At 47.0% G+C, this 27,817-nt stretch overlaps 1 protein-coding gene across 1 annotated transcript in view; it reads right to left on the bottom strand.

Annotated features, from left to right (window-relative positions):
• Positions 1 to 5,206, bottom strand: part of AMN1 (antagonist of mitotic exit network 1 homolog) — an 87,385-nt gene extending 82,179 nt beyond the window's left edge. The window contains exon 1 of the mRNA XM_029912804.1: positions 4,963 to 5,206. Within this exon, the coding sequence (XP_029768664.1) occupies positions 4,963 to 5,024 (62 nt within the window). The 5' untranslated portion in view covers positions 5,025 to 5,206. The remainder of the gene's footprint in view (positions 1 to 4,962) is intronic.
• Positions 5,207 to 27,817: the final 22,611 nt, after the last annotated feature.

Raw genomic sequence — 27,817 nt, 5'->3', positions numbered from 1 at the left:
ATGAGGAGATTTTGTTCAAATTATCGCGTACAAGGATGGTAACTAATAACATCTGGAATGTAATATGTAACTTGTTTGTATGAATGCATAACAGGAAAGTAATAGGCTAATACAAAGCTACTCCTCCTAAGGGATAATGCTATGTTGATTGAACTGATACCTTATCACTAGCATACATGTGTCAGCATACTCGTAACCCTGCTATACGGGATGCTGAGATGGTGCTTTGTTGACAATAAACCTAGCCAAGCCTTTGCCACCAAACCAAGCTGTGGTTTTTCTTTATTATGAACATCAAGGTCTACTGAATCAACAATCTATGCTGGTGCAGGGAACAGTGGAGCTCCAGGAACAGCCTGGAGAAAAAAAGAAATCGATACCCCGGAGCGATGTAGTTAAGTTGACCTAAGTCCTAATGTACACAGTGGTACATCAACGGAAGAATTCTTCCACCGATATAGCTACTGCCTCTCAGGGAGATGGATTTACTACAGCAATGGGAGAACCCTTCCTGTCACTGTAGTAAGTATCTATTCTGAAGCCATGCCACTAGCATTTTAAGTGCAGACACAGCCTGAGCATCCACACTTAGGCCTCCTCTACACTACAGAGTTTTGTCGATGCAAGTTACGTTGACATACAGCCACCGCTGTAGCATGTCCATACTATGCTCCTTGTGTCAGTGGAGCTCACCCACAAGAGCAGCTCTTGCATTGACACAGAGAGCAGTGCACTGTGGGTAACTATCCCACTGTGCAACTGGCCGCAGGGTTCTTTGGAAAGGGTTTGCAATGCCTCATGGGGCCAGGTACAGCATCACATGATGAAGGTTTCTCAATCCCATCATTCCATGGGCACTTTTCAACTGCCCTGGTAACCTGCAACCCAACCATCTCGGTCAGAAAGCATGGATCCTGCACTGCTGTTCAGTATTGTGCTGTGCATTATGAACACAAAGCTATAAGAGGAACCCAACTGGGGGGCGCTATGCGGCTGGGAGATGCCTTAAAGGAGCATATTAACACTGAGCCACAGTAATGTGTGTGGCTGTAGTGTGCTGAGCCTGTTATTTGTTTGCACCATGCTATGAACCTTGTAATGATTGCTGTGTGCACCCAAAAAGTAACACATTTTAAATCACTTTTTAAAGTAGCACTCGGTAATATAACTGAACAGTAACACAAGAAGCCCACTGAAGTGAGTGTGTGCATGTGTGTGAGAGAGAAAAAAAAAGAGAGTGTGTGTGAGAGTGTGTGTGTGTGTTGGAGGAGTGTGAGAGACTGTAGAGGGGGAGTGTGTATGTGAGAGAGAAAGAAAGAGTGTGTATGTTGGGGGAGAGTGACTGTGCCGGCATGCTGTCTCTAAGTTCAGACTGCAACCAGAAGTAACTGTTGCAGACACAGAGGCCCGAGGACAGCAACAGCGGGGTTCGTTGCCCGGCGTGCTTGGCGCCAATAAACATACCGGGGTGGAGAAACAATCAAAGTTTATTTGAGATCTCAAAGTGGTGCAAGGAGACAGGCAAGTCTCAAATCGAGCACACCAGCAAAAACAGTTTCTCTCCTCTTATACTTTTCACAACTAAGCCCCCCCCTCCCCCTCTACTCCCCCTCCCCTCTCTACCGAAGGCATGTTTATACATTTAAGCCGTTAAATCATTCTAGGGCTATAAATCTAGCTTGTTAGTAACATTCCTCTAAACAGTTATTTGGTTCTGTTTACTCTTAGTTTATTACCCCTTCTCCAGCTAAAAACATGCAAACCTCATCATTATTGCTTGGTACCTGGTATGAGGGGGGGTTGTAATTGATAACTAGCTATTTACACATTCCAATTCCTGTCCTTGGCTCTTGAGGTCGATTAGAGTTAAACATGGAAGGACAGAGTTTAAACATGGAAGAACTCTGGCTCATATATAGGCCTAGTAACCCCAACATAACCAATCCTGAGGCAGAAGCTGGTGCACAGATAGCTGGTGTTCCCCTGTCCCCCATCCCAGCTCAGCAGAGATCAGTACACCGGCAGTGGGAGGGGGAAATCCTGACATTAGCCCCTGCCTCCCTCCCCAGCTATGCACTGCATAGCAGTCTTCCCCCCAACCCCTGTAACAGCAGCCTGCCCTGCCTGCTGCTGTGGTCCTATGTGAGCTTTCCATGCTGAGCAGTTTCAGAACTTCCTGAGGCTTTGAAATGGGAGGGGCGCATGACCATGTAGCTGGATGCAGGGCAGCGGAGTTCAAAACAGTGAGCAGAGGGGTCACAGTGGGTATTGTGAGATATCTCCTGGAGGTCAGTTACTGCAGTGTAACGAACGCAGCATCTACACTGATGCTTTGTCGATCTAACTTGGCCGCAAAAAGTTCTATGCCTCTTGTTGATGTGGTTTTCTTTTGTCAGCAAAGCAGGAGAGTTTTGTCAGCAGGAGGAGCGTTGTAGTGTGTATACCTCTGCTGTTTTGACGACAAAAGCTGCCTTTTGCCAACAAAACTGTGTAGCATAGACCAGGCCTAAGCCTTTGCCTATACTAGACAGGCCTTGTTGGAAGAGCTGTACCAGCAAGTCCTCATAGCATGGACATAGCTTATACCCGCTGTGACAGGTTGGATCACAGAAACCCCCTTGGGAGCTGCCATCTGATGTGCAAAGACTACTGCTGCTTCTGTTTTCCCTGCCAGCTCAGGACTCCAGCACCCTGTCTTGCTGAGCAAGACACTCCCGTCTGCTCCAACACAGACCCAGGGTCTGAATCACTTGTCCCAAACTGCAAGTTTACCTGAAAACAGCTCACAGAAGTTTGCTTGTGTTTAGCACTCAGATGCCCAACTCCCAATGGGGTCTAAACCCAAATAAATCCGTTTTACCCTGCATAAAGCTTATGCAAGGCAAACTCAAATTGTTCGCCCTCTATAACACTGATAGAGAGATATGCACAGTTGTTTGCTCCCCCAGGTATTAATACATACTCTGAGTAAATTACTAAATAAAAAGTGATTTTATTAAATACAGAAAGTAGGATTTAAGTGGTTCCAAGTAGTAACAGACAGAACAAAGTAAGTCACCAAGCAAAATAAAATAAAATGCGCAAATCTATGTCTAATCAAACTGAATACAGATAATCTCACCCTCAGAGATGCTTCAGTAAGTTTTTTCTCAGGCTGGACACCTTCCAGGCCTGGGCACAATTCTTTCCCCTGGTACAGCTCTTGTTCCAGCTCAGGTGATAGCTAGAGGATTCTTCATGGTGGCTCCTCTCCCCCTTGTTCTCTTCCACCCCTTTATATATCTTTTGCATAAGGCGGGAACCCTTTGTCCCTCTGGGTTTCCACCCCCCCTCACTGGAAAAGCACCAGGTTAAAGATGGATTCCAGGTCAGGTGACATGATCACATGTCACTGCAAGACTTCATTGCCCACTTGCCAGCACACACATATACAGGAAGACTAACAGGTAAACACAGCCATCTGCAGACAATGGTCCTGGTTAATGGGAGTCATCAAGATTCCAAACCACCATTAATGGCCCACACTTTGCATAATTACAATAGGCCCTCAGAGTTATATTTCATATTTCTAGTTTTAGATACAAGAGTGGTACATTTATACAAAAAGGATGATCACACTCAGTAGATTATAAGCTTTGTAATGATACCTTACAAGAGACCTTTTGCATGAAGCATATCCCAGTTACGTTATATTCACTTATTACCATATTTTTCTAAAACTATTCCAGTTACATTATATTCACTTATTATCATGTTTTTATAAAACCATATAGACTGCACAATGTCACACCCGCAAGAGTGTGCTTATATCAGTCCCCCAAACAAAATATAATATACCAGCAAAAACACTTTTTTGATGGTATAACTGTATCTAAATTAGGCTTTTACCAGGACAAATATATATCACACCCCTAAGAAACATTACTGTACTGGCAAATTCTAGAGTAGACCAGTGCTCAGTATGCTGAACTGGTAATGATGCCAACATATTGAGGAAGCGCAAGATGTTATGCTATGTTCACTCAGCAAGTTGACCAAACTGAATCAGAGTCCCATAAGGCTCTATGGCTAGGTCAAAGGTGAAGTGGGAAATTACTGCTTGGGAAGCCACAGTTAGATATAATGCGGACCTGGCAGCGGTAGTTTTACATGTAAGAAAGGGAATGGTATGAAGAGCTGTGCGATTGGCTCTTGCAAACAGATGTATTAAGAAAAAATATGTAAACTGATTTATTGCTATCACTACAAGCATAACTGGATAAGGTATGGTATGTAACTAAGGGTTGGTCTACACTGGGAAACTAGGTTGATATAACTATGTCGCTCTGGGATATGAAAATCCACCCCCCGAGCAACACAGTTAAACCGACCTAAGCCTGGGTGTGGCCAATGCTAGGTCACTGGAAGACAATAAGGGCTGAGGAATATAACATGGGGGAGGGCAATAAGGGGCTAGGGAAGGTATAACATGAAGGAGGTCTGGGGCAATAAGAGCTGGGGGTAGATATAACATGCAGGAGAGCATTAAGGGTCTGGGGGTATAAAGTGCAGGGGACATGAAGAGGCTGGGGGGTTATAGCATGGGGGGCAATAAGGGGCAGGGGATATAAAGTGCAGAGGGAATTAAGGGGAGGAGGGTATAACGCACAGGGGCAATAAGGGGAGAAGGGTATAACGTGCAGGGAGGGCCAAGGGCAATAAGGGGGGTATAACAGGCAGGGGGAGGGGCAGTGAGGAGGTGGAAGGTATAACAGGCAGGGGGAGGGGCAGTGGCAGTGAGGAGGTGGGAGGTATAACAGGCGGGGGGGAGGGGCAGTAAGAGCTGGGGGTGGTTATAACGCACAGGGGGCAATAAGGGGAGGAGGGTATAACGCGGGGGGGGGCATAACACACGGGTCCAGGGGCAGTGAGGAGGTGGGAGGTATAACAGGCGGGGGAGGGGGCGCGGTCCGAGCCACTCACAGGTCCAGGAGGAGCCGGACGCCCCCGCAGGCCCCGTCCCAGCCCCCGCCCGGAGCATTCATGGCCCAGGCCGCTCGCTCCCGGCCCTGCAGCCCAGCTGCTCTTTAGGGACCATCCGCCATTTCCGTAGGACGCACAGTGCCGAACCGGGGCGCTTTTCACTTCCGCTCCTCACGTGTCCCGCGGGTGTCGGGCTACCGAGGCCCCCAACGCGCGGAGCTTTCCGTGCGGTCACTGCCTCGCTGTGAAATCGCGGCGCCGCGTTTTTCAAGAAGGCGACGAGTTTGTAGCGATCCCCTTAGGGGGGGCTGAGGGATGATGGGAAATGTAGTCTTGTCAGGGAGCTGCTTCTTCCCTGAATGGCAGCGGTTTTCCCAGAGCCCCGGGGAAAGCCAGACTCAGCCCCGCAGCTGGTGCTCAGCCCAATATTGCCAACCCCCAGGGGTCAAAAACAATGAGCCAAGCCCCCCAAAATCATGAGATTGGTTTAGTAATAATGAGCTTTGTAGAAATAATAGAGTCATAGAAATGTGGCTCTGGAAGGGACCTTTGAGAGGTCATCAAATCCAGCCACCTGCGCTAATGTAGGCTCATAAACCTGGACCATCCCTGCCAGGTGTCTGTCTAACCGGTTCTTAAAAACCTCCATGCAACAGGGATTCCATAATAAGTAATAAATAGTTTCGGGTTCCTTTTGTTGTCTTAGTTTCTAAGGTTCATGCAGGTCACCTTTTCACGCTTTTCTCCACAATCGTGAGGATTAGAAACTTGCTTTAAAAAAAAAAAAAAAAAAAAAAAAAGGAAAGCTAAGATTCTCAGCTGCTAGAGTTGGTGCTCCAAGAAAAAGAGTAAATATTGTGAAACTCATGAGATTTGGCAACAATGTCCTCCCCATCCCCAAAGTCTGACTCCACTGAGGGTTAAGACTGGTCTATACATTGTTTTTGCATTAATTTAACTAAATGTATTAATGCAGTATAAATTAATATAAACACTTACATAAATCAGAAAAGAAGATAACTGCATCCACATCAGGGGATTTAATTAATTTAACTACATTGGTTGCTATATTAATTTAGTTGAATCAGTGCCAGGGCCGGCTCCAGGCACCAGCCCACCAAGCATGTGCTTGGGGCGGCTCCTGGAGGGGGGCGGCATGGCAGGGCCCCGGCCAGGCTCGCTGCCCTCCCGCCGGCGCTCTGGCCGCCGGGGAGAGCGGAGACCCTGGCCGGGCTCTCCGCCCTCCCCCCAGCGCTCCGGGCTGGTTGGGGATTGCGGGCCCTCGGCGAGGCGGCGGGTGGCTTTTTTGGCTAGGGCGGCAAAAAAGCCAGAGCCGGCCCTGATCAGTGCCAAAACTATGTCTAGACCAGCCCACAGTAACTGGGGAACTGGGATCAGTTTTAAGGAAGTTCATTCTGTTGCAAGCCTCATTTGTGAAAGATCTGCCTGTAGTGGTGAGAATGAGAGTCAGATTTTCTTCTTAGAAAAAATGCGCTTTTTTTTCTGTGGCATTTGAGAAAATAAATGTTTGTTTTTTCAAATGTCACAGAGAAACCAGTGTTTTGTTATAGGTGGAAAAGCAGGCTTTAGGCAAGGGAAATATAAATCAGAAAAACAATATAACCCCATATTTTGGGTAAATTTGGACCATGGTGGGGCTTAAGCTCTCTTTTCTTTGTGTCTCACCTGGATAGGACCCAACTCTATTCCTCTTCTATTCAAATCCACTTGACTTTTATATCTGTCTGCAGGTGTGTTACACCACTGAAAGTACTAATATTTTAAAAGTAGGTTTCAGGGCCTGACAAATCCCCCAAAAGCTAAAGTCTCCCACTCTTCTCTCTGTACCTTCTTCCACATTGGCCCCGACACTTGGACTCCCTCCCTATCAGTACAAATTCTACCCTCAGGTGAGCATACATTCCAGCTGAACTTACTGAGGCCTTATCTACATTAGGAACTTTTGCAAATGTTCTTTTCAGCCCTAGTGCAACTTCATGGGTAGCAACAAAGGTAGAAGCTGTAGTGTAGAAAGATACAAGTGTTTTAACTGTGTGTTGCCTAAACCCACAGCTTCCATTATTGCTACTGCTGGTGGAGCTATACTGGTGCCAAAAAAAAAAAAAAAAAAAAAAAAAAAACCACTTTAGCATTCCCCAGTTTAGTGCAGGTTTGTCTACTTTCCAGCTTGTGGCAAAAACTTACAGCCTCTGGCTCAACTTTCTGGCTACTTGCCAGATTTTTTTTTCTTTTTCTGTGCCTTTGCCTGGCAGGTGGAAGCACACAGAGTAGATGGAATGATCTTGCTGTGAACTGTCTTCCCCTCACTTCCTTCACTTTGCTTTAGAGGTGGGAGTTCAGAGCAGAAGCTGAGAGAGCCTGCATGGTATGCCCAGCTCGCAGAAGGAGGCAGGCCAAAGCTGTCATAAAGGGGAGCTGAGCCCTAGAAGTAGGGTTACCATATTTCCACAATCAAAAAAGAGGACACGGGGGAGCCCCGCCCTAGCCCCGCCCCCACCCCGCCCCAATCCACTCCCTCCCACTTCCCACCCCCTGACTGCCCCCCTCAGAACCCTAACCCCCCCTGCTTCTTGTCCCCTGACTGCCCCGACCCTTATCCACTCGCATGGGTGGCAGGGTTGTAGAAATTTTGGTGTTGCCCAGAACCCCCCCCCCACACACCTGCCTAAGGCTCTGGGAGGGGGGTTGGGTGGGGGGAGGAGGTCTGGGGTGCAGGTCCTGGGCTGGGGATTAGGGTGCAGGAGGGGTGCAGGGTGCAGGTTCTGGGATAGAGTTTGGGTGCTGGGTGCAGGCTCCGGGCTGGGGCAGGGGGTGGGTGTGCAGGAGGGGGTGAGGGGTGCAGGCTCTGGGATGGAGTTTGGGGGTGGGAGGCGGTGCAAAGGGAGGGGGTGCAGGCTTTGGGAGGGAGTTTGAGGGCAGGAGGGGGGTGTGGGGAGGGGGTTTGGGGATAGGAGGGGATGCAGGGGTGAGGGCTGTGGGTCTGAGGATGAGGGGTTCATGATGCAGGAGGGGGCTCAGGGATGGAGCAGAGGATTAGGGTGTGGGGGGATGAGGGCTGGGGCTGAGGGGTTTGGGGCGTTGGAGAGGCTCAGGGCTAGGGTGGAAGGGCAGGGTAAGGGCAGCCTGTCTTCCCATTAGTAGATGGGGGACACTAGGACCTGGGGGCAGCAGACAAGGGAGAGGCAGGCGGGGGGGGGTCCACGGGGGGGACGGGACGCAAGGAGGGGGGCTGGCAGGTGGAGGCCGGGGACCCATCCAACACTCCCCCGCTCCCTGACTGCCACCCCCCCTTACCATTCTGGCTCCACGTGTTTGCAAAATACTCTGCCCGGTGGGTCGGTTTGTGTGTTACACAGGGCAGCAGACAGAGGGAGGGGGGAGCAGGGGAGGGCTCTGGCCGCTGGAGGCCAATGGGAGCGGGTCAATTGGCCCAGCCGCCCAATCAGCAGCCGCACTCTGCATGGAAGGGAGGGAGGGAGGCGAGGGAGAAAAAAACCCCGGACATTTTAACCTTGTTACCAATTCCTCCCGAACGGCTATTTAGAGCCGCAAAAGCCGGACATGTCCGGGGAAATACGGACGGATGGTAACCCTACTAGAAGGTACCAGAAGGAGTAACTGATTTTGGACTGAGGAATAGGGAAGTTGATATATTTTGGGTGGAGAGTTCAATTCCAGGGTGGATGGGAAGAATTGATTTAGGGGAGGAGAGAATTTATTGCATAGGGGACTAAATACTCAATGGATTGTGAAGGGAGTTTGAGAGGAAGGAGAGAGTTTTATGAGGTGGTTTTGCTTGAAAGGAGCCATTCACAAATTGTCTTGCCATCTTGTTGTCAACAATGGGAAGGAAAAGACTTCAAGGGTGGGGGAGTGAGACAGATAAGGGAAGGGCCAAAGGTAAAGATCTGTGGGGAATCCAGTTAAAGGGCAAAGACAGCTTGGTGGGACCAAGTGGAGAAACCTCAACCCAGGAAGTGCAGCAGAAACTGAGGCCTTGTATACACTCAAAAATTTGGATCAACATAGCTACTTTGCTGAGGGTTGGGAAATCCACACCCCTGAATACAGTATCTATGCTGACCTAACCCCAGATGTAGACGCAAGTTGGTCGACAGAAGAATGCTTCCATTGACCTCGCTACCACTGCTTGGGGCACTGGATTACCTACAGTGACTGAAAAACTCCTTCCATTGCTGTAGAAGCATCTGTGCTACCGTGCTACAGCGGTGTAGACATGCCTTAGTGCAATTACCACTCCACAGTAAAGAAATTTAAGGATGCCCAGCAAGTCATGAGGGTAGTTGTCATGCTGTCTGGAGTTGCTCAGTACCTTGAGTGCTTATCTTAGGGCAAACTGTCAAAAGCAGGGCAGACATCCCAAACTGGAGGTATGTTCTACACCTCTACTCCGATATAACGCGACCCGATATAACACGAATTTGGATATAACGCGGTAAAGCGGGGGAGGGGGGGAGGGGGACAGGGCTGCGCACTCCGGTGGATCAAAGCAAGTTCGATATAATGCGGTTTCACCTATAACACGGTAAGATTTTTTGGCTCCTGAGGACAGCGTTATATCGAGGTAGAGGTGTATAATTAGATTTCACCAAGACAATAACAAATGTGAACTCCTGGATCACTGTAACAGTCTTAATATGGTGTCAAAGACAGTCCCCTTAGACACTCCAGTCTATCTTGCCTCCAGGGGCGGCTCCAGGCACCAGCGCAGCAAGCGCGTACCTGGGGCGGCAAGCCGCGGGGGGCAGCCTGCTGGTAGCTGTGAGGGCGGCAGTCAGGCAGCCTTCGGCGGCATGCCCGCGGGAGGTCCGCCGGTCCCGCAGCTTCGGCGGCAATTCGGCGACGGGTACACCGAAGGCGCAGGACTGGCGGACCTCCCGCAGGCATGCCGCCGAATCCGCGTTACCAGTGGACCTCCCGCAGGCATGCCGCTGAAGGCTGCCTGACTGCCATGCTTGGAGTGGCAAAAAACATAGAGCCGCCCCTGCTTGCCACCTGGGCAAGCAGGACAATGTGATAAATGGTCACATAAAAAATAGCAAAATATTCCAGTTGTACCCAGGCCCAAGAGACCAGTCACACGCCCAAGTCAATTTGTATCTCAGATCTCACACCAAAGACAATGCTGATAGCCAATTCTATAGTAAACTAACTAAAGGTTTATTAGCTAAGAAAAAGGAATGAGAGTTATTGATTAATATTGGTTAAAGTGGTTAAAAATATATGTTCAGGTGAGTCACAGTCCATAATTTCAAAAGGTAGCAGATGTAGTAATTTGCCAGTTTCCCAAAAGTCTTATAGGGCTACCCAGAGTAACTCTAGTGATCTCTGTCTTCTCACTCAGTTATTCTGCCCAGTTAGAATCCAAACAGTTCAGAGACGAAGAATTTTTCTGTGTGTCTTTATTTATAGTTTCTTCTCACAGAAACCAAGCTGACAGCAACAGTTCCCACACTGGTTCCTTCTTCCTGGGGTAGAGGGAGGAACGCACTTAACAAAGTCTTTGACCCTTCATCTTGCACAATGGCTTAATTGACCGGGATTTAACATCTTCTTGCAAGAGACTATCAGCTGCATTACACAGGGTTTTTTCTCATTTGATGTGTTATTTAGTACAGGGGTTTATACAATGCAAATGTTTGCTGTTACATTATAACTCCGGGTATAGTTGAATGAGAACAGTACATGCAGCATCCAATTAGTTTTCATGAAGTTTAAACACCAAATACATTCTTATACAATAACTTAGATCTTCTATACACAAGTGAATTGGCCTGGCTTCCAGCTGTGAGTTTATCTCAGCTGATATCTAGGCCTTGGCCAGAAATGTCACTTGGCTTACCAATGTCCCAGGAGTGACCACAATGGAAAAACATCTGTGTATCACAGATAAGCCCTAAATATCTAAAGAATGTTGATTTGGGAAGAACTCTCATGACCAAGTGATGGGTTGTTTTTTTTCTTGGAGAAGTGAGAGGGTCCATGGAAGTTGGATCTCCTCTGGAACATGAAGGGTTATTGCGATCATTAATAATTATATTAGAACTATTAGTAGTATAATGTCCTACTGCTATTTAGTGCTTTTAAATGTAACTCCTTTCACTGAACTGCCCTACATTCTAGCTGACTCCTGTCTTTTCCTTTATGTCTGCCAGACTGAGAGTAAAAGTCTTCTTTTGTTTTGAACCCTGTGTGTAAGTGTCATTCTTCAGTGAAAGCACCAAATGTTAGATGACCACATGATTAATAGTTGGAGTATCCACTGGGCTTGCATTCAGGGTTTGTGTTATGATTGGCATAGCTACCAATAGTGCCAAATTTCAGTGTGCCACTGCTCACACAGACTCAGGTCTGTCTACTTTAAGGTCAGGTTTCAAAGTAACAGCCGTGTTAGTCTGTATCCGCAAAAAGAACAGGAGTACTTGTGGCACCTTAGAGACTAACAAATTTATTTCAGCATAAGCTTTCGTGGGCTACAGCTCACTTCTTCAGATGCATAGAGTGAAACACACAGACAGAAGATATTTATACATACAGAGAACATGAAAAGGTGGAAGTACGCATACCAATTGTAAGAGGCCAATCAATTGAGATGAGCTATCAGTAGCAGCAGAAGAAAAAACTTTGAAGTGATAATCGAGATGACCCATAGAAGGTGTGAGGAGAACTTAACATGGGGAAAAGAAATTCAATTAGTTTAATGACCCAACCATTCCCAGTCTCTGAATATATACCTTCAAGTCAGCGGCACTGCTATGGGTACCCACATGGCCCCACAGAATGCCAACATCTTTACGGCTGACTTAGAACAACGCTTCCTTAGCTTTCGTCCCCTAACGCCCCTACTCTACTTGCGCTACATTGATGATATCTTCATCATCTGGACCCATGGAAAAGAAGCCCTCAATGAATTCCACCATGATTTTAACAATTTCCATCCCACCATCAACCTCAGCCTAGACCAATCCACACAAGCGGTCCATTTCCTAGACACTACTGTGCTAATAAACGATGGTCACATAAACACCACCCTATACCAGAAACCCACTGACCGCTATACTTACCTACATGCCTCCAGCTTCCATCCAGGACACACCACACGATCCATTGTCTACAGCCAAGCTCTAAGATACAACCACATTTGCTCCAATCCCTCGGACAGAGATAAACACCTACAAGATCTCTATCAAGAATTCTTAAAACTACAATACCCACCTGCTGAAGTGAAAAAACAGATTGACAGAGCCAGAAGAGTACCCAGAAGCCACCTACTACAGGACAGGCCCAACAAAGAAAATAACAGAATGCTACTAGCCGGCACCTTCAGCCCCCAACTGAAACCTCTCCAGCGCATCATCAAAGATCTACAACCTATCCTGAAAGATGATCCCTCACTCTCACAGATCTTGGGAGACAGACCAGTCCTCGCTTACAGACAGCCTCCCAACCTTAAGCAAATACTCACCAGCAACCGCACACCATACAACAAAAACACTAACCCAGGAACCTATCCTTGCAACAAAGCCTGATGCCAGCTCTGTCCACATATCTATTCAAGTGACACCATCATAGGACCTAACCACATCAGCCACACCATCAGGGGCTCATTCACCTGCACATCTACCAACCTGATATATGCCATCATGTGCCAGCAATGCCCCTCTGCCATGTACATTGGCCAAACTGGACAGTCTCTACGCAAAAGAATAAATGGACACAAATCTGACATCAGGAATCATAACATTCAAAAACCAGTGGGAGAACACTTCAACCTCTCTAATTACTCAGTGACAGACTTGAAGGTGTCAGTTTTGCAACAAAAACTGCTGAACTCGAATTAATATGCAAATTAGACACAATTAACTTAGGTCTAAACAGAGACTGGGAATGGTTGGGTCATTACACTAACTGAATTTTTTCCCCCCAAGTTAAGTTCTCCTCACACCTTCTATGGGTCATCTCGATTATCACTTCAAAGTTTTTTCTTCTGCTGCTACTGATAGCTCATCTCAATTGATTGGCCTCTTACAATTGGTATGCGTACTTCCACCTTTTCATGTTCTCTGTATGTATAAATATCTTCTGTCTGTGTGTTTCACTCTATGCATCTGAAGAAGTGAGCTGTAGCCCACGAAAGCTTATGCTGAAATAAATTTGTTAGTCTCTAAGGTGCCACGAGTACTCCTGTTCTTTTTACTTTAAGGTCAGTTATTTATTACTGAAATAAGTTTTTAAACGCTCAATAAACCTTTGTAGTTCACTTTTAAATACGGAGGTTCTGATCCTGCATCTTTTCTTCAACAAAACTTCAATGGGAGATCGGGCTCAGGCTCCAAGACAACATGTTTCATAATAGTTAATACTTTAATATGGAAGAGTCTTTGTGGTAGGAGGAGAATCTACACCTAAAAACTTGTAAACCAAATGGCTTGAACTTGTGTTTAATGTAAGTAGCCTTACTTCAAAGACCCTAGAGCCCAGTCTGGTATTTAAAGAGTCAGGATGTCACTGAGCTATATGAGACTAGATCAGGGGTAGGCAACCAATGGCACACGTGTCAAAGGTGGCACGCGAGCTGATTTTCAGTGGCACTCACAGTGCCCGGGTCCTGGCCACCGGTCTGGTGGGCTCTGCATATTAATCTAATTTTAAATGTAGCTTCTTAAACATTTTAAAAACCTTATTTACTTTACATACAACAATAGTTTAGTTATATATTATAGACTTATAGAAAGAGACCTTCTAAAAATGTTAAAATGTATTACTGGCACACGAAACCTTAAATTAGAGTGAATAAATGAAGACTCGGCACACCACTTCTGAAAGGTTGCCAACCCCTGGACTAGATAGACAGAGATGTATTTTCTTTTAAAGATAAACCATCTTTGCTTTAGAGCCAATCACAAGAACCTTTGCAAACCCATTGTGACTAATCCTGTGATTCAGTCAACTAGGACTTTATTTTAAAATATTTTAAAAGAGAGATATACTCTGTTTAAATAAGCCACCAGGCATTGTTCCTTCTCAGGTTTTCTGAAGGAGAGGGCCCCAGGATATCACTGGTATCCGGAGGAGTATACAACCCTAGCAATCCAGCCATGCATGCATTAGCAAACAGTTGTGAATTCTGTTCACTGTTTCTCCTTTGTATAAACAAATGATTCAGTAAGAAGGTACCACCATATCAGTGGTTCTCAAACTTTTGTATTGATGACCCCTTTCATACAGAAAGCCTCTGAGTGCGACCCCCTTTATAAATTAAAAACACTTTTTTAATATTTAAAATTATTATAAATGCTGGAGGAGAAGTAGGGTTTGCAAGTGGAGGCTGACAGCTCGCGACCCCCACATAATAATCTCATGACCCCCTGAGGGCTCATGGCCCCCAGTTTGAGAACCCCTCAATGTCACATACCGCCAAACTCCAAAAAAGCAATTAGTAAGGACAGCTCAGGTAGGCAAACTCTTGGTAGCTATGAAGTCATAGATATCATTCCACACAAGATTATACCATCTTGTGTAAAATGATATCTGTGACTTCATAGCTACCAAGAGTTTGCCTATCTGAGCTGTCCTTACTAATTGCTTTTTACTAGTACAACATTCATCACTATACAAGATTATACTATCTTGTGTAGTGGTGAATGTTGTACTAGTAAAAAGAGCAAGATTGACAGGTTAGGAAACCAAAATCTTCTATCAACAGAAAAGTTGCAGCACCATGAGTTCCTTACTTTCTCTCACCGGTGTGCTTCAAGCCAGTGTGTTTGGGTCTATCGGTCAACTAAGATAGTTAGATGTACCATTCTTTTGTATTTACACCCAGGCACCAATATATTTCTCCCCATTTATTTGTTTTTTCAGTACCTACTGATTTACAAGTTTTCACTAACCCACATAGCCCATAGGGCTAGCCTGCTGGTTTGCTTTATTATATTCTGCCTTTATTTATTGGTTTGCTTGTCTGGTTTATTTTGTTTGTATTTTGTTTTGGATTACTTTATTATGTTTGGCTGTAACACAAGGAACCTACAGGCCTGTATCCTGTATGATTAGCTTAAGCAAGTTAGCATAAGTATGGTTAAGTAGGCTTGTGACCTTTGGCATAGATAAATGGATTAACGGTCATCCCTTTAGATTTTGGGGAACTAGACATGTTTACTTAAGAACAGGAACTTAATAGTGACCACAAGGAACACTGCAGGAACATGGAAGTAACAACCTTAAACCATTTTGGGCAAGAAGTGGCAGGTTTGAGAGTGAGCTAATTGGCATTATTATGCATAGATATGATAGCCTGTAGAATAAGTGCCCAATATTATGTGGGCGAGGAAGCTAGATTTGGGCATGGAAGGTTGAGCGTTAGCATGAATACTCAGGATAGTACTCAGGCCCTAAAAGAGAGAAAACCACCATGTGTAGGGATCTTTTTCTTCTTTAGCTTTTGAGTCTCTTAGCTGTCTATTGTTAACTTAACTACTCAGCATTTCACCCTTCAGCTCTATTATTCACTATCAATCTCGAGGATTGAGGAACTTGGACCATCGGACTCATTTGTAGAGCCCTGCACATCCGTGGATATCTGCAGATTCTTTTTGCTGATCGCGGATTGGATGTGGATACAAATTTTGTATCCGCGCAGGGCTCTACTCATTTGGCATGCCAGAGATGAGGCTGGTCATTTATCTTGTACCACCAGGCCCGCAAGGAAGGGTATGAGTATGCTAATCTAAGTAGCTTCTGTAAGGGATGATACCACCGGTACCCCCAAAACTGTATTATTCGCTTTTGGTTCTGTGGCTTTTTCACTTACTTTAATAAAAGTCTCTAAAAACTAAAGCTGTGTTTTGTCCTCATTGTGAGTGTTCTTGCCACGCACCCCAAGGGTCCTTATAAGATATTGAACTCACTATATTTTATTCTGTGTAGCCTGATTCTGGGATAAGAATCTTATTGTCTTCTGGTCAGATCAATTGGTAAGCCTCTATAATGTTAACCTCTAAAAATCAAGCAACCCCTGATTGGAACATGGTAAACATCTCAGTCCATTGATTTTGAGCTGGCTCGAAAATTCTTCTAAATATTGACAGAATTCTAAATTCAACTATTCTGTTCTGACTTTGTTGCCACAAGTTTCCACCATCTTGATGGAACAAACTTCTACACAAAATATTTGCAAACACAGATTTGGGACAAAAATTTAGATTTCCAATTTTCAATGCAAGAAGAGAAGAAAGGAATGCAGAATTCCATTCCATTCGTCACATTTCATTCGCCCTGGATCTGATATCACTCCTGTTAGCTAATTAAGGTAAAGGTACCATAGCTTCTCTGTATCTGTTTTGTGCTTGTGTAGTTGCAATTCTTCATTGTTTCCACATGAGCTGAAACAGTAATCACATCAACCTGACCTGTCAAGTCTCTTTGAACCCTTTTTTCAATTGCTTTTATAAGTTTTGTGTCGCTCTGAAAAGTCCCTGGGTAAAATACATGTTAACTCCAAATTTCAACATGTTTATGGTAGTTGGTTACCAGTGTAGGGACCATCTTTTTCAGAGTTCCTGGGCCATCAATCCTCCATTTTCAATTAACCATCCATGAGGTTGATAGTTATTGCTGAAATTTTTTTTTAACTTCTACAATATGCTTTGTGACTGTTTTCTTCTAGCTTAGGAAAGGTTCAGATTGTGTGCTGAACACTCATAGGTCCTGCTGCTGAAGTTCCCTCAACTTTTTCATTTTATTCTAATTGACTACATAAATGGCAAAGACCTCCTGGTCATACTTTTTTCTGCATTTTGAGCTGGCATCTTGAGCAATTTTGACATAAGCCTGGTTTTCTATTTAGATGTAGAATTAAGAGCATTAGATAGGATTACATTTATTACTTATATTATCATAGTCCCTAGAAGCCTCAGTCATGGACCAGGATTCCATTGTGCAAGGTGCTGTACAAACACAGAAGAAAAAGATAGGCCCTGCCCCAAGGAGTTTACAATCTAAATATAAAACAAGAGACAATAGGTGGATATAGACAGATGGGGGAGTACAAGGAAACACTGAGAGAATATTAGTCAGCCTGATAGGCTGTAGTCTCAGTGCACCAGGAGCCCGACTGTTAGCACATTTTGCGGGCATTACGGAAGCCTTTACTGATGCTCAACCAACTGTTTTGCATTTTTGCCAATGTTGATTCTTTTAATTCTGTTTCTTCACTTGCAACATCTAGTAGCAGACCTCTGGGTTTGTTTGCCCGTACAGGTATATCCCAGGTGAAATTTCTTTAATTTATTCATTTTGTGCTACACTGAAGGCACAGCAACCAGAGGTGAGGCAGGGTCTAGATGCCCTTTCAAACCACTCTTCTCTCCCTCTACTCCGAGGGGACCAGCCAAATACTCAAATGTTCAAAAACTCTGGGGCTATGCAGGAGCATAGCTGGGGCAAAAAATCCTTCAATAATTTATTTAAATTGCTAATATTGTGTTACAGTTATGATTGTTACTATGAAAGAATGCTACAACTTTCTTACCAATTTCAAAGTTTTGCTTTTCAGTTATTTTTATGGCATAATCACTGATTGACCCTTGGCTGGTTTTTGAGTGTTGAAGATAAACATAGGCTACTCCTGAAGGAAGCTGATATTGAAGAGCTGCTAGAACAGGGGTGGGCAAACTGTGGCCCGCGGGCCGGATCCGGCCTGTCAGGGCTTTGGATCTGGCCCGGGAGATTGGCAACCCCATGGCGCTGCGGGACCCGTGATGCTGCTAGAAGCAGCTGGTACCATATCCATGCGGACGCTGCGGGGGAGGGGGCAGAGGGCTCCGTGTGCTGCCCTCGCCTCCAGGCATGCCCCTCACAGCTCCCATTGGTCAGGAATGGGGAACCGCAGCCAATGGGAGCTTCGGGGGGAGGTACCTGCAGGGGAGGGCAGCGCGTGGAGCCCTCTGCCCCCCGCCCCCAGGGGCTGCAGGGACATGGTGCCGGCTGCTTCTGTGAGTGGTGCGGCATGGGGCCAGGGCAGGCAGGGAGCCTGTCTTAGCCCCACTGTGTGCTGCTGCCACCCTGGAGCTGCTCAAGGTAAGCGGCACCAGGCCAGAGCCCGCACTGCAACCCCCTGCCCTGAGCCCCCTTGTACACCCCACACCTCTCCTGTGCCCCAACTCCCTGCCCTGAGCCCCCTCCCGCACTCCACACCCCCACCTGCACCCCAACCCCTTGCCCTGAGCCCCTTCCTGCACACCCCACCCCCTCCCAACCGCGCACTCCCTCCCTCCCTCAGCCCTACATTCATGGCCCTGCATGCAATTTCCCCACCCAGATGTGGCCCTTGCCCACCCCTGTGCTAGAAGGCTTAAATCAGCATTGTGAAATATCATTCTGACTACATCTGGATGAAGATGGTGTAGTAAATATTAATCTAATTATTTAATCTTAATATTAATTCTTTTATATATAAAACTTTCATGATTTGTTGGCCACACATCCCAGAATCTTTTCTGTGTTAGCCAGAAGTTCTGGCTAAACTTTACTGATATGGACACAGTGGCAAAATGAGGACAAACACATGCATAGAATTAAGTGTCAGGCTGCAACTTTTATTAAACTTCTAACACAAGGAAGGGCACTACCTGCCCATCACCCAGACTCTCCTATACCAGGCATTTAATTGGCTCCAGTACAAGGCTTACAGGGCTCTTTAATGTATAACCTAGTGTTAGTCCTGCAACTGGAGTCTGCCTACGAGATAGGGGAGCAGGCAGATACTGGACAAAGTGTTGGTATTGTTACCTGTTCTTGGAACCAGCCAAGAAATAACCACAGACGAAAGTCGAACTAGAGCAGCACTGAGGGTTGATTTATTGCTTCCCTTACTTGTGCACTTATACTCACACACACACAACACATTCATGCTGGCAGGCTGCAGGAGTGGATGTTGGTTTCAGTTTCGCAGGTGGCTGAGGCTGGCCAGGTGACAGCTGCCCGCAGATCGGCTGCGAGGCGACGAGAGTCCCTGAAGTCCCTTCAGATCCGTGGGAGGGCTCTACTGCTTCTGGTCTGGTCCTGAGTTTAGCGTGCTGTTACATTTCCTTGTTAATACCCCTGATTTGGCTGCCCGTCTCAAGATTTATACCTTCACCAAGATAATACCATGGTTCCATAAAAGGCGATATTTGCCTCTGTGTTTTGCCATTGGCTGTCACTCACACTCTCTCACTCATTCCTTACATTAATAAGCATGAATACAATTGATCATATAGAGCAATGCAGCTTTAAGCAAGTATTTAACATCATGGGGCACTTCCTCTGCTTGTGGCTTTGGGTATGTCTTCACTACCCGCCGTATCGGCGGGTAGCAATCGATTTATCCGGGTTCGATATATCGTGTCTCGTTAAGACGCGATATATCGATCCCTGAATGCACTCACCATCGACTCCAGAACTCCACCAGAGCGAGCGGTGGTAGCGCAGTCGACGGGGGAGCCGCGGCCGTCGATCCCGCGCCGTCTGGACCCCAGGTAATTCGATCCAAGATACTTCGACTTCAGCTACGCTATTTGCGTAGCTGAAGTTGCGTATCTTGGATCGATCCCCACCCCAGTGTAGACCAGCCCTTCGTAACAACGTAACAGGAAAGTGTGCAGACTGCACTCAAAAGAGCAAATGGCAGGGGGCGTCTGGCCACATGTAATAATCCACAAATACTCTTTATTGCTTAGAAAATAAACTACTCACTCCATTCATAACCCAAGCATACTACACCAGAGTCTAAAGATCAGAACTGAAGTCCCGATGGCTACTCAACGTTCAGTCCAATCACAAGATGCGGGGAGCCAGCATTACCACATCTTAATCTAAACAGGCCTCTGGATCCACGAACGACTCCAAATTGCAAGTGTATAGAACATCTTTCATAATCCACTCCATCACGTCATCAGTTGCCTGGGCAATTTCAAAGAGACAGTTCTGGGCAAATTGCCAAAACCCAAGATGTTTAGAAACAGTCCCAGGCCCAAGATGTTCCTCTTTCCCTAGTTCTCATTTACAACTGCAGCAGATACATTGCAACAGGTACATTGCCATGGCAATGCCCCCAATGTTATTTCCTTATCTGGTATTTCTCCATCTTTCTCATAACAAAGTTATTTTTCACAAACAGCTCTTGATCGCTTAAAACCTCAAATTCTTGCTTCAGTTGTCAACACAGAACTCACGTCAAGCACACTTCATCCACACTAGGCCAATAACATATTACATGGATATATGGATTATGTACGGAGATATATATATGTATCCCAAGACAGTAACTGGCACCAGGGTTACAGGGCTCCTTATCATATAACCCAATGCCTACCCACCCGTACTCATCTGTCTCTGAGTCCTAGCACCATCCCATCCCTAAAGAGGGACAGAGGATGCAGCAGGGTGGGGATCTTGGCCTCCTCCTTCACCCCCCCCCCCCCCCCCCCGGGGTCAGCTCAGTCCAAGGCCTTCGCCTGGTGGGGAAATCCAAAAGAAACAAGAGGGAGTTGCCACTGTTCAGGGCCACATGATACTTCCCTCTCTGCGGTGGGTCCTCCCTTTCCTCAAGCAGGGCCTTGTTGAGCAGCTGTGTCTGAGACTTTAGGTTTTGCTCCGCTCTACTGGAGCTGTGGGCTGCAGGTCTGCTCACCTCCAGCTCTGCCCTCCAAATGAGCTAATTCAGTGCCTTTTAATTCCTCCAGAAGATGGAGCATTTGCTGCAGGTGTGGTGTGGTGGGGCTGGCTGAACCCAGAATGAGCCCTTAAACCCTTGTTGTTCAGTGTGGGGTTTGTACATCCCATCACACCAATCCATTCCCTCTCAGCCTGTAGCCCTATGTCAGCAGCTCTATGTGACAAATGTATGCCATCATCTCTGAAAACTTCTGGCTGACTGTAATAGATGTGCTTATGCTATATCATTGAACCCCATGTTTCCAGGAATATCCTGGTGATGTCTCCATTTACTTTCTTTCTAGCCTTGTCAATGTGGGTTGGGTCTACCGCTCCCCACCAGACTCGCCTTGCGAGCATTTCCGACCATAGTAGCCTCATCTCCAGCAATGATTACCTAATTAAGCTAACATCCCTCTGGATCCTGTCCCTTAAGTTACCTTGTGTACAGCCCCTGAGATCTTCTCCCCAAGGTGAATAACAAGGACATGAGGTAGGTGCACTTTGCTTGTCAGTGAGTGCAGAAGTGGGCTGAGCTGATACTCCTCTTCTGCCGAACTACTGGATGCCAACTGCTTTGGCCCTGATGCCTAGCTGAGATCCAGCTGCCATCCTGGCTACCCTCTTGTGGGCCCAAAGCACTAGACAGTGCCTGCAAATCCACAGATATTTCTTGTGCTCTCTGTAGCTCCTGAAACCAAACAAACACATTGAGTTAGATACGTTTTGCTGTTCCCTGCCATCTTTTCCTTGGTGCAGACGTAAGTCCTGTAACACCTCGATTTCCAGTGTCCTATTCCCTGCACCCGCTGTGGGCCAAAACTTCTGCAGCCGCTGATGTCTCCTCCCTGATCCTGAAAGAGTACTACATTTGGGGGGGGGGGGGTCAAGATTGCAGAAGTGTTTTTTCTCAATACTGCATTGCATTGGTACCTTGTCAGGCAGCTGCCATCACCATGTATGAAAAGCGGTCCTAGCTGCAGGCCCTGAATTTTTATTCCTTATTGCATTTACAGGGCACAAGTGCCCATCTGCACATTCCTTCAACACCACATAAGCCCCCTTTCCCTTCTGGTATGTTTTCAAGTACCTTAAGTGCAGGCACACTACTCCTGCAGATAGTTGTACGTCTGTTACATTTAACACCTGCTGGGACCTGTCTGCAGCTGCCATAGGCACCAGCTCACTCACTCTAAAAGCACCAAAGAAGATAACAACAAATGCTGACTTAAATGAAGTGGCCTCCTTCCCACAGTTGAAGACCTAGGGTAGAGCCTCTACTAATCTTGTCACAGGTTTCCAGTGTAATGGGTAACCTGTAATCCCTCTGGCATCCACCTCTTCTGGCCCACCTTTCTAAGAGTTTCTGTACTATAAAATGGCCACATGGGTCTGGGAAACCCACCAACCTACTCCAGTAGGAAAGATCCGCTAGCCGGCCAGAAATAGTGGACGGAGCCAAACCACAATGGGTCAAAGACACCACATGTTGCACCTCCTAATTCCGTGAACTCTGAAAAGGCTAGTCTTATAGGCCTGCAGAGCAACATAGTCCTCTTCTAGTCCCACAGCTACTCTTGAGCCAAGGTTCCAGAGTTGTTGGGGCATTGCCCGCAGATGCTTGATGGCCAGTGGGGTGAGTTCCTGGAATCTGTTGTCCTGAAATCAAGATAGTTGGCTACTCTCCTTTAAAGTAAACCCCCACATTTATGCCTCCTGAGACATCAGACTGTACCTGCCCTCAGTTTTGAGACACCAGTCTGAACGCCATATGGAAACGCCATTAAACTCTTCCAGGAATCTTTCCCACACTTCTAAAATCTTTTATTCATTCTCTTTGTCATTCTGATAAAGTGGTAGGATTTTTGCACTCCAGAGGAGGCAGGCACCAGACGGGCACAGAATGCCCAACCAGGAACCTTCCTGCAAATAAGTTGTTGTGAGAGTGCACCACGTGAGGCAGGCCAGTCTCATGTACAATTGCCCACTCCAGCATGGAGCTGACTCATTCAAAAGCTGCACATAACATCAAGCACCTCATGGGCATGGCTTTGTCAAAATAGTAATGACCCTCAAACTGAAACCCAAGCAAGTTAAAGTCCCTAGGATGCAGTGGAAGCAACTAGAATGCAGACTTGATGTCCCAGTTTGTCAACAGTACCCCAGTGCCACGCTCACTAACCATGGCTCCCGCAGCATCAAATGACACATATCTCACTGAACACAGCCGGGGGTCAATATGGTCATCTGCTAATAAGCAAGTGATAGATCTGCCTGTATTCCCCATTCTCCTTCTTTGGCATCACATCCAGGGGAGATATATGCAAATCTGGCATTGGAATACATTGGAAGGGGTCTGCCATTCTCCCTGCTGCCACCTTCGCGGTGAACTTTGCCTTTACTATATGCTCAAAGCCTTTGAGCTTGGACTTCAAGTTCTCTGCCCACTAGAGGCACCTCCTGTCTTCATAAGGGATTTGAAAACTGACTGTAAATCCACTCCATAAATAAGCAGCATCTGTTTTCTTATGATAGTCAAATAAGTTCCATAACACCCGCATCTTAATTGGAGAAGGAGCCTTTTCCATGACTATTGCCTTCCCCATAGCATCTCTTGAAGCAGTGGGACCTTGCAGATCCCCTTTCCTACTGCCCTGTTGGAAGCGCCTTTCCCTTCATATCAGGAGAGTGTGCTACGCTGCCCCTGCACCTTCTACAGAGGTGTTTGTACTTGCATTGGGAACAAAAACATTTCCCGTAGTTAAATGCAGAGCACACGTTGGCTTTTATACCTGCATTTTGAAGCTGAGGTTTTGGCACTGGCAACCCGCTGTCTGTGAATGCCAGCTGAGTGGGGCAATAAAAAGTCACACATTCCAGCCAAAGTTCCTGGTCTATTTTACCCCAAGGTAAATCAGGCTTCTCTGCTGCCCTCTGCCTAAATTCTCTCTCAGACCTTACCCATGCTACCCACCCATGTGTAGCATAAGCTATTAAGTCTGCATACCTAAACAAGGAAATATGCTTTTCACATAAATATATATGGGAGAAATACTCACATAAATGTGAAAGGCTGCAGACCAGTTCTCAACTGTTTAATGCACCTTACGTCTGTGGCATTTGTCCTCCTTGTTTTTGTACTTTTTGCCCCCTTCCTCTGTCTGCTCTTCCCTGAACAGCAAGGTAAATCAATTCACAAATTCCCCTTTCCAAATGCAAATATTTTCTTTAGCCCCTTTAGACAGATGATTTCCGAGTGGGCAATTGGATCCCACATAAGTTCTAGGGACATCAGCTGTTGTGTCTCCTGCCCATGTTATGTTAGGAGTGATGCCACCTGGCAATGGGAGGGGTGGGGAGTCCCTCCCTAATTGCTCTGTATTCCTTTGCGGGATATCAGTTCCACCCCAAACCTGTGACTGTACTACCCCCTCGTCTGAGAGGGGCTCACTCTTATCATGCAGACAGCCCAACTTATGCACCAATGCCAATGATTTTGCCAGGTCAGCCCATATCTCTTGGGGTGGGCATCCAAAGGAGAAAGGACCTGGGCAGCCACCCTTGCCCTAGTGTGCCAAGGTTGGCAATCCCCCCCTTCAGTGCATGAGGGCTGCTGATGAACTCCACAGCTGCATCCTGAGGATGCCTGGGGGACTCCTGTCAGGTGTTGGGAGTGAGGCGCAGGCCCGGGGGCACTCACCTGCTCCTCATCTTCTTCATTCACCTCTATAAGTCTCGGACCCTCTCTATCCATCCCATGGACTTCCTGTGTGAGGGGTTCTGGATCCCAGCCAGGAAGGACACACTCTTCCGACTCACTACCATCTGCAAAATGAACTATCCCTCCCTGCTGAGGTCAAAGCTCCTACCCAGCTGCTCCCCTTGACCTGTGACTCTCCTCCTGCGCCTGTCACAGGCCACTGGTTCTCACCGAGCACATCCTTCCCTACAGGACTGTGCTCCAAAACACACAATTCCCCAGCAAAGTTGCTAGAACGAGCCCTCACCCACCTCTGAGGCCATCACTCTCAATGCCTCCATTAGGGTAGGGCTGCACAGGCACTGACTTTCTGATTTTCCTAGGGGTGCTCAACCCTCGCTCCACCCCAGGCTGCACCCTGACTCCAACCCTTCCCCCAAGGCTACATCTCCGCCTCTCCTCTTCCGCCCCTGTTCCCCCCCCCCTCCACCAAGCGCCCCCCGCCCCCACTCCTCCCTCTTGCCTCTAGCTCCTCCTGCCTCTGGCTTCTTGCAGCAAATTCAAACCCGGAAGGTCTCAGCTGCTCAGGGGGAGCGTCCCTGGCATTTGCTGCTGTGCTGGTGAAATTCATCCCTTGGGAGCATGACCCTTCTGCCAGGGGTTGGTGTCAGATTGGAGGGCAAGGGTCAGTTCTCCAGGGGAGCAGTTCGTAAGTTACTGGCTGGGACACCCACCAGAGCCTGGTAACCCCAGCTGGGCCCAGGCGCCTCGCCAGGCGAAGCTGCCCTGCCCCTGGGCCCGGTGTGCGGTGTTTGGACACACAGAGAGCTTTGTGCCTGGGGGTGGGGGCACAGCCCCGGCTGCCTTGGCCATAGCCTGGCTCTCTGCCCCTCAGTTTGCTGAGCTGTTTCCCCACCCTTTCCCACGCTGCCCTGGATGCAGGCTGTTCCCTGAGCACCGCCCCACAGATGCAGGCTGTTTCCCCCTCCACTGCCCCTGGACGCCAGCCCCTCCCAGTCGCTGCTCTGCCTGAGAGATCCTGGCTGGGGAGGCAGCTTCTGCTCCCTGCCCGGGACCATGGCTGAGCGAGCCGGAAATGTGCCAGGGAGGAGGGGGAGTTCTGTCTCGCTCTCCTCCAGTCCCCAGCACCTGAGTCCGGGGGGAGGGATAGCTCAGTGCTAAACCCAGGGTTGTGAGCTCAATCCTTGAGGGGGCCATTTAGGGATCTGGGGCAAAACAAAAAAAACCAAAACAAATAAAACAACCACCTGTCAGGGACAGTACTTGGTCCTGCTAGTGAAGGCAGGGGACTGGACTCGATGACCTTTCGAGGTCCCTTCCAGTTCTATGAGATAGGTATCTCTCTCTCTCTCTCTCTCTCTCTCTCTATATATATATATATATATAGGGAGCAGAAGCCACCTCCCCAGCCAGGCTCTCTCAGGCAGAGCTGAGAAAGAAAAACAAAGGAAATTAGCTGTTGCTACCAGCTAATCAAACAACATGCACAAACGTCTTAGGACACCAAAAATCCAATCCTGGTCTTAAAAAAGGTAAATTTTATTAAAAACAAAAAGGAAGAAAAGACATCTGGAACTTAGTCTTTTTCTAGATTTTAAAAGAGCAATTCCAAAAATTAAGCACCCAAAATAGCTTTCTTGGGGGTTAGCTTAAAGGTTACAAGCAAACAAAAGCATCTGGGGTTAGCACAGAAAAATCCACAAGCCTTAAAAAATAAACAGAAATAAACCTAATTGCGTCTTCCTAAGCATTCCTAATTTACTTACATATTTGGGTTGTTAAAAGTAGTTCTAGATATGATCTGATGGTTTTCATATGTGGTTCAAACTTTACACAGTTTTCTCCCTGTGAGTGTTTCCCCAGGCCTGCTCTAGAGCAGAATGTCGGACATTTTTTGTTTGTTGCTGTGGCAAATAGCTCCAGTTGGGGAATAACCCAAGGTCTGGAGAATGTTGGAAAGAATAGTATCATTGAGTTCCCACTCGTGCTGTATGTATTCTTGCTGCCCATCTCTTCAGCCCAGAGAGAACAACAGAGCAAGGGAAAGTTTATTTCCAATTTTAAAAGGTTCTAGCCTTCCCATTGGCTCTTTTGGTCAGGTGCCCACTTTTTTTTCTTTACCTGAGGGACTTTTTAACCCTTTACAGGTAAAGCAAGAGGGATTTTATATCTAACTGGCTGGCTGGGTGTCTATCAAAGGGAGCTACCCACACCCCCCACACTTCATTTATCATAGCACTCCTGTCCTGATAGCAAGCAGAGTCCCGATGCTGGGGGACAGGAGTAAAAGCCCCCTGGCTGGGGCAGACCCTCTCCCTCTGAGAGAGGGCCCCTGAATCCTCACCCATCTTCCTTTGTATCCTGAAGAGGAGAATGACCTGCTGAAAGCTGGTGAGTAATCCTTTCCCTGCTGGAACGGATCCACATTGCCCCTGCACTGAGCTAAATCCTTGGAGCTGGAGAATACAGGCCAATCAGCACCCCTCCCCCACAGCAGATCAATGTGTGCCAGAGACTCCCATGGAAGGAGCTACCGCTTGTCCCTTGGCAAGTGCCTCCCTGTGAAGTTATTGATATAATCTGGGACCATATAGATCATTGTTGCAACCAAGGTCCTGTAGTGGCACCCAAATCTTGTATAAAGGGAGTCAAATGGGGTGTCTAAGACAAGGTTATGGTTTACTGGTTATGATTATGCTGTCTATATGTGTGTATCAGTTTTATTGTTGAAGTTATGAATATTGGCTCTATACTGTCTGTATTGCAAACTTATCCTGTGCTTCTGGGTGACATCCCAGACAAGCTGGTGTTAGCTCTGCCTAGCCTGCTTGATGGCCCATTAAGAACCATCAGCTATACAATGAACTCATTGAGAAAAGGCAAATATGCCTTGAGACTCAGCAAAGTATGCAGGGACTGGCCCATGTGACTCCAGACTCCATTTTGCTGTAATTTTCCACAGTAAGAACAAAGAGGTGTTCTTACACCTGGAAAAGACTATAAAAGGCTGATGCCTCATCTCCATTTTGTCTTCAATCCTGCTTCTTATCTCTGGAGGGACTTTGCTACAACTGAAGCTCTGAACAAAGGACTGATGACCCATCCCAGCTGGGGATGTTCCAGAGACTTGATTTGAACCTGCAGTTTATTTTTTAAATGGAGATATCCTATCTCCTAGAACTGGAAGGGACCTTGAAAGGTCATTGAGTCCAGCCCCCTGCCTTCACTAGCAGGACCAAGTACTGATTTTTGCCCCAGATCCCTAAGTGGCCCCCTCAAGGATTGAACTCACAACCCTGGGTTTAGCAGGCCAATGCTCAAACCACTGAGCTATCCCTCCCCCCCCTTCTATTGCTGCTGCAAGCCTGAACCAAGAACTTTGCCATTACTGTATGT

The sequence above is a fragment of the Terrapene carolina genome, unplaced genomic scaffold (genome assembly GCF_002925995.2).
Source record: "Terrapene carolina triunguis isolate 2854851 unplaced genomic scaffold, T_m_triunguis-2.0 Scaffold247, whole genome shotgun sequence".
Lineage (NCBI taxonomy): Eukaryota > Metazoa > Chordata > Testudines > Emydidae > Terrapene > Terrapene triunguis.
This window is presented reverse-complemented; position numbering and strand designations above follow the sequence as displayed.